Genomic DNA, 15809 nt, shown 5'->3' with positions numbered 1-15809 from the left:
AGCGCAGCAAGTTTACTGTCCCTCAGAGACCTGAATTCGATTTCCTGTTGAGGAGAAAGTGTTACTTTTTTTTTCTTTTTAATCTCAAACGGACATAAAATTTATAAATTGGTATGCACTGTCAGTTAATGAGATCGTTATATTTTCATGTGGGATGCTCCTTTTAAAATATTTTTTTTAACAATTGAGACTGCAATTAACATGAACAAGTGTCCTTATAACTGTTATTTTTAAGACCCATAACACACAGACAGACAGAGCATTGCGTAATGGAGAGACAAACGGGCAGAAAAGTCACTAGATAAATAAATAAACAGGGAAGGCACATGTACTAAATGAAAAAAAAGATCAACATGTGCGTTGATCCTGCTGCACTGAATAAGCTCACATGCTCTAACATTTCCCACCCCCCCAATCTGACTCTAAGTAACAGCACAAGTACAGACCCAAACCAAGTATATGTGTGTACTGTATAATATTAACAAAAAGAGCAGCTTACTACTGAAAACGGCAAATATAGGAGTGAGTGGGGATCGAACCGGACACTCTTGATCACACTTGGTTTGTGTCTGTACTTGCGCTGTTACTTAGAGTCAGTTCAGGTGTGGGGGGTGGGGGCTGGGGGGATGTTAGAGCGCGTGAGCTTATTCAGTGCTGCAGGATGCAACGCACATGTTGATCTTTTTTTCTTTCAGTAATAGCGCCAGCATAAATCCACACCCGATCTGACGCTGTTCGTTTTCAAATAATATTGCATTAGTGCGAGGATGCTTTCACATATATTGTCTCTTTCTTTCAGGTGTGTAACCACAGCATAGAGAGAAGCGTGTTCATTGTAACAGGTACACATGTTGTAAATGTAGGAAAGACGATACTTGCGTGTGTGTGAACAGTTAACATTTGAATCTGATGATTGCATATAGCGTTGAAGTTACTGCTCTGTACTATTCTATCCTTTGCATGTCCTGGAGTATAAAAGAAACAGCATACAGCAACATCTGGGAACTGACAAGATCGGGGAAAAAAACACGCAGTCACTGATTACAAACTGCAAGATGTTATGCGAATAAATATGAATAATATGAATAGTGTTGCATCCGTGCCACAAAGTTTTCCGAAATGTACTATGCAGGTCATACAACGAATAATTCGAAATATCATATATACCTACGTCTGTGTTTTTTGTTTTTTTTTGACATCACACACCATAAAGTGCACACTAATTCAGCATGAGTAGGAACACTCAATAAAACTGAATTAAAAAAAATCAAGTGACGGTGAGATATGAAGAAGGCAGATTCGCCAGCGTTTGTGTGTCAGCTTTAATCCCTCCAGATGAGAGAATGTCCAGTTCCATTGTCTCAAAACACCACTCACATCTCCAGTTATTCCGTTTCAAATGAAAAATAACAGCGTCAGATCCGTAGTATGTATCGTGATCGTGATTTAGAGAGAATAAAAGTTAAAAAAAAAAGTTAACTTTTACAAGTCCTATAAATTACAGACGCAAACCAAATGTATGTGTGTACTGTATAATATTAACAAAAAGAGCAGCTCACTACTGAAAACGGCAAATATAGGAGTGAGTGGGGATCGAACCAGGGACTCTTAATTACAAGTCAGCAAATCTTACCGCTATGCCACTGAAGCTGTTGTCTCTTCCTTGAACCTTTTGTGAAAGTGTTTACTTGATCTTTGGACTTCAGGCTTTATACATTATATAGTTTATGCCTACATTTTGTCATTTACTACTAAAATATGAAAAACATTTGTTTTAAAAATGTGTTTACACAGATTACTGTAGAAACGGAACACACATGAAATGCGTGTGTTCCAAATAGCGATCCATTATTTCCACTCTAAAACTCCAGCACTTCAGTTACTCCCAGATAATCAAACAAGGAATGAGCTGGGAAAACTTAGTGAACATTCCGTGGCAGTGGGGGATGGAATAGCCGACTGCTTGCTGCTCGTCTTAATCAGCACATTTAGAAGACAAAAGATGCTGGGGGAGAGGTGAGAACGGTTTTAAGGTAGGCCGGATCTACGAGTTTTTTCGTAGACTCTGGTAATTCTAGTGTTAGTCTTTGTTAATTTATAGTTATACTTTTATGCTACTTCTTTCGACTATGTTCTTACTCATTTTGGTTACTATTGTTGATAATAAAGCAAACTTTTTTTGGAAAATGTGCATTGTTCTAATTTGTTTTTCCTTAGTTTATCATAAAATATCAGTTGGGACTATGTCAGTTATATTGATGAATAATTTGGAAGTAGTAAGTAAATTATTGCCAGACTCTGTTCAGGGCAAAGCAGGTTAGAAAATTGACTGACAGTTAATGATAACATGAAAATATTTCAACCACTATTTGAGATTTACTAACATTGCTGCATAACCATCTTCCCTCTTCTTTTCTCAATTTAATGGTTATTCCATAGTTGCTAGACTGTTCTTTAAGAAAGTAAACCAACAGCCTTGCTTTAACGAATAAAGTAATACAGTTCAACAATAATACAAGAAGATGGATAAATGTATGTATGAGCAATCACAAAAGTCAGCAAATAAGACAACAGTAAACATAATTGGTTTGGCTGAATATCTTTTTCTCCTATAAAGTGGACAACAGCCATCATTCTCCATTAAATTCCTGTAAAATGAACTAAACATCTTAAAAAGGTTTGTTTTGATCTAGAACTTAATTTTTGCTGCAAGATTTCTGGTGTTTTAGCCAATGACTTGTATGAATCATTGGCTTTTTAAAAAAGTACTAGGCACTCCAGAACCCCATGTCTGTGAGTGGGTGTCAATGCACAGTGTCAGACAAGTCTGTCAGTTTCACTTTAAAATAAAAAGAGAGATTTTAAATCCACAAATAAAGCTCTCGTTTTCCAAGTTTGAGAATAAATCACTTATATAGATTAGAGATTTACCTGATACAAACAGATAATTACTTTGAGGGTAAATTAAACATTTTAATAGTAGTAAAGGGTTTCCTGGATGGATGGATCAATCAGTAGCACACAAATATTTATGTAATAAGTGTGACCATTTTCAGATTTTTACAGACTACAAAAACGTTTAAATCCTTTGATTTGAAATGTTTTTGTTTTTTCTCCTTTTTCTCTAGCGGCAAAGAAAGATACTGAAGGAACGACTAGTTGAAGAATTTTCTAGTGCATTGAATAACTTCCAAATGGTTCAAAGACAGGCTGCACAGAAGGAAAAGGAATTTGTAGCCAGAGTGCGTGCCAGCTCCAGGGCCTCTGTAAGTGCAAAAGTGTATCTGATCATTCTCAAGTGTGTATTTTATAGTAAAAAGACAAGAAACTACACTATATGCCATGTCTCTGGACTTCAGTGTAAAGATATAAATTCTTGTCTATGAGGCCTCCTATTAACTCCTGGTTGCATCATGCAACATATTGATCATATTGAACATATTGATGTTCTTAAAAGGACTGCAGTCAATTCCATTATAGTAACAGAAGCACCTAAGGGCAATCAATGAAGAATACACATGGCTGGACCACCAGTGAGTAAAAAGACAGCTTTAGCTTTGCTTAAATTGAACATGGTATTATTCATTACCTCCTCAAACTTTATTTTATTAATATGATTGGAATATAATTTGCAACAACCTGTATAAATTTTATAGGTCCAAAGCCAGCTAGTCAGCATGCCCCTGGACAAAGAAGAGTCAACTCAAAGGTAGCTTGAAATTATGACTGGTCAGATATTCCCGATTCTACAGATTGTTGCCATTTGATGTCCCTATATCTGGTTCTTTGCAGCACGACTTCATCCTAGACCTGCTCTCGTATTGAGAGAATTGTTAGAGAATGTAAAAAACTGATGCCTGCTTATCCAAAACTCACCAGTGTCGCTATTATTTAGAAGCCCAGTCAACCATCATTTTCTGTGTAGAACAGTTGCTGTATTTCACTAGTTCTCTTTAGTGTAGCTGCTGCTAGCTGGAATCCAAACCAGTCTGCCTGTTGTCACCCCCTACATCATTTCAGAAGCATCACTAAAAATGAGTGATAACAGAAAATGACATCATAGCAAATTAAGAGGCCTACCAGCATAACTACTCACTGCTGACCCACTACACTATTTCAAGAGCACCTCTGAGCAACTTCATCACCTATTAACAGATACACCCAAAGGGACAGTTAGGTTCCACCAAGCAGTATAACCACTATCCAGCCTTACCAGCAGTCACCAGTTCCCTGGTTAGCCCATCTCCTCAGCTGAAATTGTTTCCAGCTAGTAGATTTGCTGTCTAGCCTGCACATCAAAAGTAATGGAAGCAAAAGTATCAAGTATGACTTCATCAAGAAACATTTAAACAACATAGAGTACCTGGCCCTCCCAACTGTCATAATAATTAAAAAAAGAATAATTGCTTTCTTTATTTGGACTGCAGATGTCCTAGAACAGTGACCTATAACAACTTGTTTTCCCCTCTACAGCTAGATGAGATTTTGGACTGTGTGATTGGCTCCAAGGAATTGAGCCTCCTCACCTCTGCAAGAGATAGAGACCACCAGTTTCATGACCGAAGACTATGTTCACCCATAGCCAGAGACTCTGGCTGCTTAATAGTAATATGATTTTGAATTTGCAATGGTCAGCAGCTTTTGTGAGCTTGACAGAATAGGTATTGCACCATCTTCCCAGCCCTTGGTGCCCTCACTGTTATTTTCATTTGCCAGCATTTAAAAAAGTGCTGCATGCAGACTACAATTACCAGCTTTGCTTGAACCCTTTCCATGCAGTCTGTTTCAGTATCAGTATGAGTTCTCAGGCACATGGTTGAGTTCAATGGAGTAACCATTAATCCAGGGAAGATAGCCACATCTATCAGTGGGCGACTCAGAGTTTTACTGCAAAATCAATGGCCTACTGGGGCTTACATTGCACTATTCAATATTTGTGACAGGATTCAAAGATAGTGATCATTCTGTGGCCTCTACACAAATGTATGAAAACGGGTCAGCTTTGGAAATGTTAGAGACTACTAAGATGCTAGACAGCCCAGCTATGGAGCAACTTTGATACTTTATAGACATCACCCCAAAACTACACAGACTTTATTGGTGACTAGAGTGGCTGCAGCTTTTCTTCATCCCTCCAATTCATGTCCCTTCATCATACAATGGTACAGTGTGCTGTTTACTCAGAACAGCTGTTTGAGTTATGTGCAGTTGGTCACCTGTGATAAATTGTGTTACATTTATTTTATACAGAGTCTTGAGTAGACATTAGATAGATAGATAGATAGATAGATAGATAGATAGATAGATAGATAGATAGATAGATAGATAGATAGATAGATAGATAGATAGATAGATAGATAGATACTTTATTATGAGGATGCAAATACAATTCTGTATCTTAAAGAGCAATTCTGCTTTTCACATTATTGAATTTTCTTGTTCAGCAGATATGCTGTCACTGCCAGAAAGAACTCAGTTGGACAATCATTCTCATTTATGACAGGAAGAGAAAAATGTGCTAATAGAGAGGGGTCATCTGCTTATTTTACTGATTTACCGTGCTCTTTTCTGGCATCTTACAGGGGAGATCATTATGTCTTTACAGCCACAGACTCAAGCCTGTGGTTTTCATGTCATTAAGCATCAAGGGTACTTTCTTCAGGTTTAACATACTGGAGGAGCTAGACACTGACCAGTGGCAAAGTCTCAAAAATATGGAGATACCGGTATTGTGTATTTAGTTTAAGTGTATAATACCCTACACATCTAACTAAGAAAATGTCTGTGCTAGCACAAACATGTCAGAAGTCTTACTGAAATTAATGTATGAAATGATCATAAAAAGAATAAAACAGAAATATTTATTTTATAAAAGACTGGTTTTGTAATTTTGAACAAAATGATTGACAGAACATAAGCTTCATGCATTAAACTAATAAGTGGAAAACAAAATCCTTTGCAAAACAAACTAATGAGTTTTCACACCTATTGAATATGCTCAGAGGGAACTGTTAAACAGGGGACTCAATATGACTTGACAAGGAGTGAAAAGTATGATAGCCAGCTAATTGTCCCCTATGGTATTTACAGTCAGCTTGAGGTTTGGGCTGATGAAACACTTGCTGTGCAACAAATGTGCTTGTTTACATTATGCCTTTTGTTCTTTTTTTAATAGGGTGGCCTACATGATGATGGATATCAAGAAGAAAATATTTCATCTTTTGAAAGGTAGAAAAATAATAAAAAATAATACAAAAACATGCATTTAATACATAAAATGCATTTCTTAAACAAAGGATGCTTATTTAGTGGGTGCACAGTTAAAGTCATCACTGCATTTGTTATTGCTATAGAATGCTTTTCAAATGTATATATTATAGAAGTCACACAAACACATTCACAGATGTCTGTATGACAAAGTCAGCCAACAGACCAAAGCCCCTCATAAAGCACATGTTTTATGAAAAAAAAAAAAAAAGATTTATTTCACAAGAAGGCTCTGTTACACTGTGAAGCTTTGAAGAGCACAAAAGGCACGCAGTGCCTGCAAAATGCAGTTCCAAAAGAAATCCAATACAGAAATCCAGAGAATGGTTAAAAAAAAAACTGAGCAGATGGTTAAAAAATTAACCACAAATACAATTATAATAAATTTGAAAAAAATGAAAATTGGCCTTTTGTTTTTTCACAAAATAACATCTTGTCCAATTACTTTTAACCAACCAATTTGTATGATAAAGTATGTTGCTAGCACCCGGTTAATTGATAGCCCCAAAGACAAAGACCTTCTAAAGCCAGGAAGTCCACCTCATGCCAAATATTTCTTGCATCTGTACACTACAGCACAGGATTCACCTATGAATTAAGTATATATGCAGAGTGGCCACTAAATTAAGTATACCTAACTAATAGCAAGTTGTTCCCACAGTTTTCCACAGCGCAATCTGAATTCATAAGTTGTCAAAATATGGTACACAGATGCCGGTCAATGATAACTGCAATGTGCCCAAGAGTTGTTACTCTTCAGCTGATAATGGACCTTTTCTCTAAACAGCGGACTCAGTCTCTATCTCCCAATCTCATCAAGCAGATTCTTGATAGGATTTAAATCTGCTTATTGGAGAGACAACTGCATTAAAATGTTACTGTCACTTTCCTAAAACTATTACAGTGTTACTCCTCTAATGGCACAATTTTATAAATGCGTGCATTGCAAAACATACAGTTGGCCCATATGTGCCAGACTACCTAGGAAGGAACTGGTTTTTCAGGTATCCTGGACTTATTGCAAACGTTCACTTCAATTCCATCCAGTGCAACCTACATCAGCATCAACATCTGTTTCTCAGCCACTGGGCTATTTGAAATATTTTTCTTACCTTACCAGATGGCCTGGCTCAATGCAAAATGTTCGGGTCAACCACAATGAGACAGATGTGGCAATTTTCCTGTGACAAATATGTTACTTTATGCTTTAAAATTGGTTGGCTTGTGTCACGGGATTCAATGTGTGTCACAAGGACACATTCCCCACCATTTTAACATCACTATCAACAGGATGGACTGTTGCACTCAGAGCTGCTCTCCCAATATTCTGGTTCTCCTATCAGCTAATCAGTGGGAGTTTTCCAGTCCTTCGCTGTTGCTTAATTCACTTTTTTAGGCACTCCACCTAAATTTTTAATTTTCTTTACATTTTCCGGACTTATATTAACCATCACATTTTTTTAATTTTATTACAAAAAAAAAAGAATAAACAAGTTATAATGGTGTCGCTCTTTCTCTCTAAAATGGTTCTGTTCAATAAACCTTTATTCGCCGCGCTCAATTGAGGTCGCCCTTTTGAAGCTCGCCTTTATTTACGCGTGCCTTTTATTCGCCGCGCCCAATTGAGGTCGCCCTTTTGAAGCTCGCCTTTTTGTGTGCACCCTTATTGAAGGATACCCTCTAAAATATCAATTAGCTGGTTTTGCCAGAACAACCTACCCACATACATTCTTCTAACAGTAGGATTGGGATGGATGGATGAATGAAGTCTTAGAGTAACTACAATCGTCAAGAATATTAGAATCTAAACGTAAAAGTAGCATCACGGCCTCCCTCAGTGCTTGTGTCCTGCGAGTATGGGAGGGAAATTCCGGCCTCGAAATTCCGGCCTCTCTCTTGGCTTCGTGGAGCTTGACTCGACCCTCCAAATCCTCGGGCAGGGCTAACTGTATTACGTTATTCAAAGGGCTCTCTTAATGGACTGTCAGGAGAATCGGCCCTCCCTCCTCCCGAGGTCCTCCTTTCTAATCTGGGGTTCAAAGACAGTCTGAGTTACTCTATGAATTTAACAATTAGCCCATGCTGTTGGAACCCCTTTCATTTTACTTTTAACTTCCTTCTGATTTGTAAAGGGTTAAACAGTTGGGGCATTGGCATTGGGAGGCCAATCCTCCATATCCCGCCCCCAATTTTTTTCTCCAGTTTGAGCTTCCCCTACTGAGTATGGTATTCTCTGATGGAAGGCTCAAACACTGAAAGGTTAATCATTGCATTCATATCAACTGTTGGAACAGCAGCTACTCGATTTCTTTCACATACGTCTAGAATTCTTTCACTCTATGTTCCGGTTTCTTTTCACAGCTAGGCCACTGCAATCTAAGTAGTGGCCTACTAGTTTACTAGTTTATGCAAGGGAAACTTTTCCAACATGCATGTCATATCTGTCACTTTGGTCAGGGATCCTTTCACACTTTTTTCTGGATTTCTTTCCCATTTCAAAAGGTATTACAGTCGCAGTTAAAGTACAAGGCAAAATCATGTTTGGGGTTTCTGTCACAATAAATTTATTAAAAGCACGTACCTTGCCTCAGAAATGGCCAGGAAATCCTGCGAACTATGCCAATTATGAAAGACAGAGGCACCATAGAGTCCCTAACGGCAAACGTTAACACACAAAACAAGTCCCAGATTCAAATCAAGGGGTTTTATTACAAAATACCTTACACAAAAGTTATATAAGTTGTCTCTTCTTTTCACTGGACTGCTACTCCTCCAAGGTGAGTGTTGCCTGTCTCCGACTCCCTGACGGGGTAGTGCGGTCTCTTTTATTGAAGACACAGGAATAATTCCAGTGTGAGGGCTTCACCTCAAATTCGTCAGAAATCCTAAAAAATTGGGGAGTGTTACTCCCTGCAGCACCCCCTAGTGGCACACACGGATCCCAGCAAGCTTGTACTCTCATACTACAGCTTTTAGCATTCCCTGCAGGTGTCCAGATGGGTACCGAGGCACAGTAATTCTGCCACTTAGCATAATGGGGAAGACAATATCCTGTATATATGTATATATTGCTCTCCCCAGTCTTTCCACTCTATTGGTGTCCCAGCCAGGTAAGGATCCCAACTCAAGTCCAGCAAGGACTCTGGTCCCTTGTGTGTCATCCCTCACAGTACATTATTATGTAACAGGTAGTAACTCTGAGAGAACCTACATATTCAGTGGGCTTTACAACTGGTATAATTGCAAAACATGGTGCCCGTACATCATACATCTTGCACTGACAGAAGTGTGTAAATATCAAAGGAAGCATCCCCAGTTCTCAGGATTTGTATACAAATGGTTAGCTAATCTCAAAGGGGAGATTTGAACTCCCTCAGCTAAAAGGGAACATATGCAGAGTGAATGACTGGATATATTTTCTGTGTCCACAACCTCATTGACCTCCTCTGATTCAAGTTCATCTTTTTCAGAATTAAGAAACAGGGGACCACCCCACTGAGATCTAATCCAATCAAAAAGAGGCAAACAGAGAAAGATGGGGTTCCAGTTATAAATATTTCCTCACGACCACTTTCTGTCTCAGAACAAAGTGTTTTATCAAAAAGTTTGTCCTTTGTCCCTACACCAAGATATCGAAAAATTTAATACTAGGTCAAGCTGTTTTAAATTCTTTAGAAAGTTACTTTTAGTTACTACTAAAGTTACTACTGTGCATTTTTTAAAGGTGGTTGAGAAATGTGGGTTGGTACCCATGGCCCACCCTTCCTGGGTACCCACCCTCCCATTTAAATTCACTTTCCTTCCAACTGGCCCAATTAATCGTGAGGTGGATATTTTTATTAGATAAGTAAATATTGATATTGGGAATACAGAATCACAGCAATCTAGCCGGTTTTCTACATAAGAGAAGTGAATGCAGCATTACAGGCATTAATGCAAGATTCAATTACTATTTGACCTGCCGATTAATGGAGGTGCGATAGTCGTTATAGATGAAGAAAACTACATAAGAGTAGGTATATGGTAACTGTTTGATGCCATCTGTTATGAGAAATTGAGAGCGAATCCCACAACACATGTGGCCAACATAGTAAAGGAAATTGTAGATGAGGCAAAACAGCTTGAGATTATTGACAAGTGTACTGCTAATCTTTTACAGAACCTATATCCATGTGTTACGTTTTTTTATTTACTCCTAAGATACATAAAGTTTTAAAAGATCCTCCTGGCTGTCCCATTGTATCAGCTCACAAATCATTATTACAACTGTTGGCCCAATTTGTTGAATTATTATATACCAACTAGTTAATTTGGGACAGTCATATATTAGAGACTCAACATACTTTACTAATAGATTGACATGTTTTTTCATTTAAGCCTATGTACACAATGGCCACACTGGATATAGAATCGTTGTACACCAATATACCACAAAAGGCAGCTATAGATAAGATTTGGAAATCACTGTACAAGTGGTCTGCTTTCATTCCGTCTTGCTGTAACCTCCTTTTATAGCTGACGGATGTAGCTCTTAAATAGAATAGAATAGAATTTTTTTTATTTTAACAAAAGATTTTTTTCAACAGCATAAAGGTGTAGTAATGGGAATGGTGTTTAGCCCTAGGATTGCTGATTTTGTATGTGTCTAATTTTAAAGACACTAATGTCTAACCCTTGTCGCCCACATGTTGTATTCTGTATTAGATACATTGGCGATATATTAGTGGTATGGAAAGGGTTGATTGAACAACTGATATCCTTCCACATCTTATCAAATGAGTGCGATACAAATCTGAAATTTACACTAAACTACAATAAACATCAGATTGCCGTCCTTGATATCTTAGTGGAAGGTGTGGATATTGAATTCATATTCAAGGTGTACTGTAAACCTACAGATAGTAACACGCTCCTTTCTGCATCAAGTTATCACCCTAGAGCATTGATTAATAATTTACCTATTTTGCAGTTTTTGAGGTGTCGTAAGATTTGTTCTAACAGGTTGGATTTCTTGCACAGGGGATATATGAAAAAATAAAAATTAAAAAAGCATATTGAAGCATATTAAAGTGCCTTATATATCCTCCACTGAGTCCCAACAATGCACTGATAATTTGACGTGCATTGTTACATACTGCATAAATTCCAGTGCAATTAAACAAAGCATTTTTAAACACTGCCATGTTTTACAGTCACTTCCATTTTTTAGATTACCACCTGTGTTGTGTTTTACACGTAACCACAATATTAAGGATATGGCGGTTAAAGCATTGGATCTGAAAGTGAGCAGGCATTTTGATTTGCCCAGCAGATTTAGCAAACTGGGACCTTTCCTCTGTCTGCAATGCAGTTGTTGCAGCAATGTACATAGAGGTGATCAGATAATGAGCAGGATTGCAGGGAAGCTACCTATCCCAACAAGCATAGGACATAAGGCAGGTGGACATAAATACTTTAACTGAAGAAATTTACTACCTTTTTGAATTCAAACGAATATAGTTTCCTATGAAACTGTGTTTCACATTGATCAGCAACAGAAGCCAAAGTCACTAGGAAATGCAGGAGTTGATCAATTGCAGAAATGTTTAACTTTTAGCCAATTGTATGTAGCATATTCAATAATAATGAGCTGTAGTTAACTAATAATATTATCATCTAGTAAAAAATTACAAATATAGTAAACAAAAAATACTTAGTTACATAGTACTTCTGATACAGAGAATTAATTGACAGCGCCATAACTGAGACCCATTGTCTTAGGAATTTCCAGGGCAAAGCCAAGTAACATAGCTAGTGTAAAAGAAAACTTAAAGATGTAATACTTTACTTTGGACCACATCTGCACTGCTCAAAAAAAAAATTAAGGGAACACTTAAATTACACATTGGACCTTGATGAACGAAATATTCAAGTAGAAAGTCTTTACTGAGTAATACTGTGTAATTCGTTGAGAACAAAATGATGTAACAACAGTCAATGGAAACCAAATTAACCAACCCACTGAGGGCTCGATTCAACATCACACTGAAAATCAAAGTCAAAATCTGAAATCACAGGCTGATCCAACTTGCGTGAACTTCAAGACCCAGGGCTCACTTGGAGGATTATATCTCCCAGGTGGCCTGGGAATACCTTAGGATCCCACAGTACGAGTTGGCAAGTGTGGCTGGAGAAAAGGATGTTTGAACCTCACTGGCGTATCTTTTATTTGTAGTGGGACCATAGCCTTAAAACCATGTAAATGGAAACCATTTGGGTATCTTTTGGTCTGCAATTACTACAATACACTGCAAAAATGAAGTGAAAAGTTTTTACATGAAGACATTACATTTCATTTTCCTTAAGATTTATTGACTTATAAAGAAATTTGTATTAAAGATTTTTTAGTTTATTTTGAAAAGTTAAATTTTGGTTACCCCATTGGCATATGTTTTGGTAATTTAAAGCAAAAGAAGAAAAAAATGGTGTTTTTTTCTAGTTTTTTTATATGCATTTTTGCAGTGTATATAAGGCAATGCACATCTCCAGATCTACCATTTTTAACATGACTAACCTGTTTTTTTTTTTGTTTTTTTTTTTTAATTACAGTAAAAATCATCCCCAGGCACAGGTTCAAGAAGATGCCATTACTGAGGAGGACCTTATGCTTATCAAAGAAAGAGAAACTGCTATTAGGCAGCTGGAGGTACTAATGTTCTGATTTGGCATTTTTTCACTCTTCACAGTTTTAACCAAAAACAGTGAAAAAATGTAGCTTCTCTTGTCTCTCTTAGAAGATTCTCCACCCCCTAAACATGTGCTTTTTAAAATTTCCAATAGTTTCAATTTGGCAATACAGTGATCCCTCGCTATATCGCGCTTCGCCTTTCGCGGCTTCACTCTATCGCAGATTTTATATGTAAGCATATTTAAATATATATCGCGGATTTTTTGCTGGTTTGCGGATTTCTGAGGACAATGGGTCTTTTAATTTCTGGTACATGCTTCCTCAGTTGGTTTGCCCAGTTGATTTCATACAAGGGACGCTATTGGCAGATGGCTGAGAAGCTACCCAACTTACTTTTCTCTCTCTCTCTCTTGCGCTGACTTTCTCTGATCCTGACGTAGGGGGTGTGAGCAGGGGGGCTGTTCGCACACCTAGATGATACGGACGCTCGTCTAAAAATGCTGAAAGATTATCTTCACGTTGCTACCTTCTGTGCAGCTGCTTGAAGCGACATGCTGCATGGTGCTTCACATACTTAAAAGCTCAAAGGGCACGTATTGATTTTTGACTGTTTGTTTTTCTCTGTCTCTCTCTCTCTCTCTCTCTCTCTCTCTCTCTCTCTCCCTGCTCCTGACGGAGGGGGTGTGAGCTGCCGCCTTCAATAGCTTTGTACCGGCGGTGCTTCGCATACTTAAAAGCCAAACAGCCCTATTGATTTGTTTGCTTTCCTCTGTCTTTCTGACAGTCTGTGCTCCTGACGCGCACTCCTTTGAAGAGGAAGATATGTTTGCATTCTTTTAATTGTGAGACAGAACTGTCATCTCTGTCTTGTCATGGAGCACAGTTTAAACTTTTGAAAAAGAGACAAATGTTTGTTTGCAGTGTTTGAATAACGTTCCTGTCTCTCTACAACCTCCTGTGTTTATGCGCAAATCTCTGACCCAAGCATGACAATATAAAAATAACCATATAAACATATGGTTTCTACTTCACGGATTTTCTTATTTCGCGGGTGGCTCTGGAACACAACCCCCGCGATGGAGGAGGGATTACTGTATAAAAACATCAGAGTTTCTTTTCAAGAACTGATGAGCCAGTAAATTTTTTTAAGATAAAGGTGGTACTTTCAGCAGAACATATGGCATTTTAGATGCTTCAGATGCTTTTCATAATGTTATGAAGAATTGGATCAATTTGTATTTAAAGAGGAAATTCACACAGTTTGACATATGGACTCATTATCGCACTTGCCATGGTTATTGTCAATATTCCAGTCTGCTTTTATATCTACAGCATTCCATATACAAAAATATGTAATGTGATTAACTTAAACTATCACCCCTCTCCCCATTAAATCATTAAAACCAAGGTGACCCAATGCAACACAGCCTGCATCATCCCACATAATTGTAATAGTAAGTCTAAAATGAATGTCAATCTGAATGTTGAAAGTTAAGTATATTTTTTGTTTTTTACATTTTAAAATGTAGGCCGGAACTAACAAAATATCAAACTGTGCCCTCCAGTGTAGATGTATTATCTCAGTGTGATGAAAATTTTGAGATGCAATTTGCTTTCTATTTTCCATCATTAAGACTTTTTATATAACAAGTTTTAAACCTTAATGTTTAATGGAATCTTGGAAAGTGAGAGGATGCCTGAGGAGTGGAGAAAAAGTGTACTAGCCGATATTTAAGAATAAGGGGGATGTGCAGGACTGCAGTAACTACAAGGGAATAAAATTGATGAGCCACAGCATGAAATTATGGGAAAGAGTAGTGGAAGCTAGGTTAAGAAGTGAGGTGATGATTAGTGAGCATCAGTATGGTTTCATGCCAAGAAAGAGCACCACAGATGCGATGTTTGCTCTGAGGATGTTGATGGAGATGTATAGAGAAGGCCAGAAGGAGTTGCATTGCGTCTTTGTGGACCTGGAGAAAGCATATGACAGGGTGCCTTGAGAGGAGCTGTGGTATTGTATGAGGAAGTCGGGAGTGGCAGAGAAGTATGTAAGAGTTGTATAGGATATGTACGAGGGAAGTGTGACTGTGGTGAGGTCTGTGGTAGAAGTGACGGATGTATTCAAGGTGGAGGTAAGATTACATCAGGGATCGGCTCTGAGCCCTTTCTTATTTGCAATGGTGATGGACAGGATGACAGACGAGATTAGATAGGAGTCCCCGTGCATTATGATGTTTGCTGATGACATTGTGATCTGTAGCGAGAGTAGGGAGCAGGTTGAGGAGACCCTGGAGAGGTGGAGATATGCTCTAGAGAGGAGAGGAATGAAGGTCAGTAGGAACAAGACAGAATACATGTGTGCAAATGAGAGGGAGGCCAGTGGAATGGTGAGGATGCAGGGAGTAGAGTTGGTGAAGGTGGGTGAGTTTAAATACTTGGGATCAACAGTACAGAGTAATGTGGATTGTGGAAGAGAGGTGAAAAGAGAGTGCAGGCAGGGTGGAATGGGTGGAGAAGAGTGTCAGGAGTAATCTGTGACAGATGGGAATCAGCAAGAGTGAAAGGGAAGGTCTACAGGATGGTAGTGAGACCAGCTATGTTATATGGGTTGGAGACAGTGGCACTGACCAGAAAGCAGGAGACAGAGCTGGAGGTGGCAGAGTTAAACATGCTAAGATTTGCACTGGGTGTGACGAGGATGGATAGGATTAGAAATGAGTACATTAGAGGGTCAGCTCAAGTTGGACGGTTGGGAGACAAAGTCAGAGAGGTGAGATTGCGTTGGTTTGGACATGTGCAGAGGAGAGATGCTGGGTATATTGGGAGAAAGATGCTAAGGATAGAGGTGCCAGGTAAGAGAAAAAGAGGAAGGCCT

General features: G+C 38.3%; 1 protein-coding gene across 1 annotated transcript in view; it reads left to right on the top strand.

The window, feature by feature from the left end:
- Positions 1-15809, top strand: part of stx7l (syntaxin 7-like) — a 197400-nt gene that overhangs the window by 179137 nt on the left and 2454 nt on the right. Inside the window, exons 5-7 of the mRNA XM_028797913.2 lie at positions 3129-3266; positions 6176-6228; positions 12856-12952. Of these exons, the coding sequence (XP_028653746.1) occupies positions 3129-3266; positions 6176-6228; positions 12856-12952 (288 nt within the window). The remainder of the gene's footprint in view (positions 1-3128; positions 3267-6175; positions 6229-12855; positions 12953-15809) is intronic.

The sequence above is a fragment of the Erpetoichthys calabaricus genome, chromosome 3 (genome assembly GCF_900747795.2).
Source record: "Erpetoichthys calabaricus chromosome 3, fErpCal1.3, whole genome shotgun sequence".
Lineage (NCBI taxonomy): Eukaryota > Metazoa > Chordata > Cladistia > Polypteriformes > Polypteridae > Erpetoichthys > Erpetoichthys calabaricus.
Note: the sequence above shows the minus strand (reverse complement) of the source record. Positions and strands in the feature narration are given on the sequence as shown.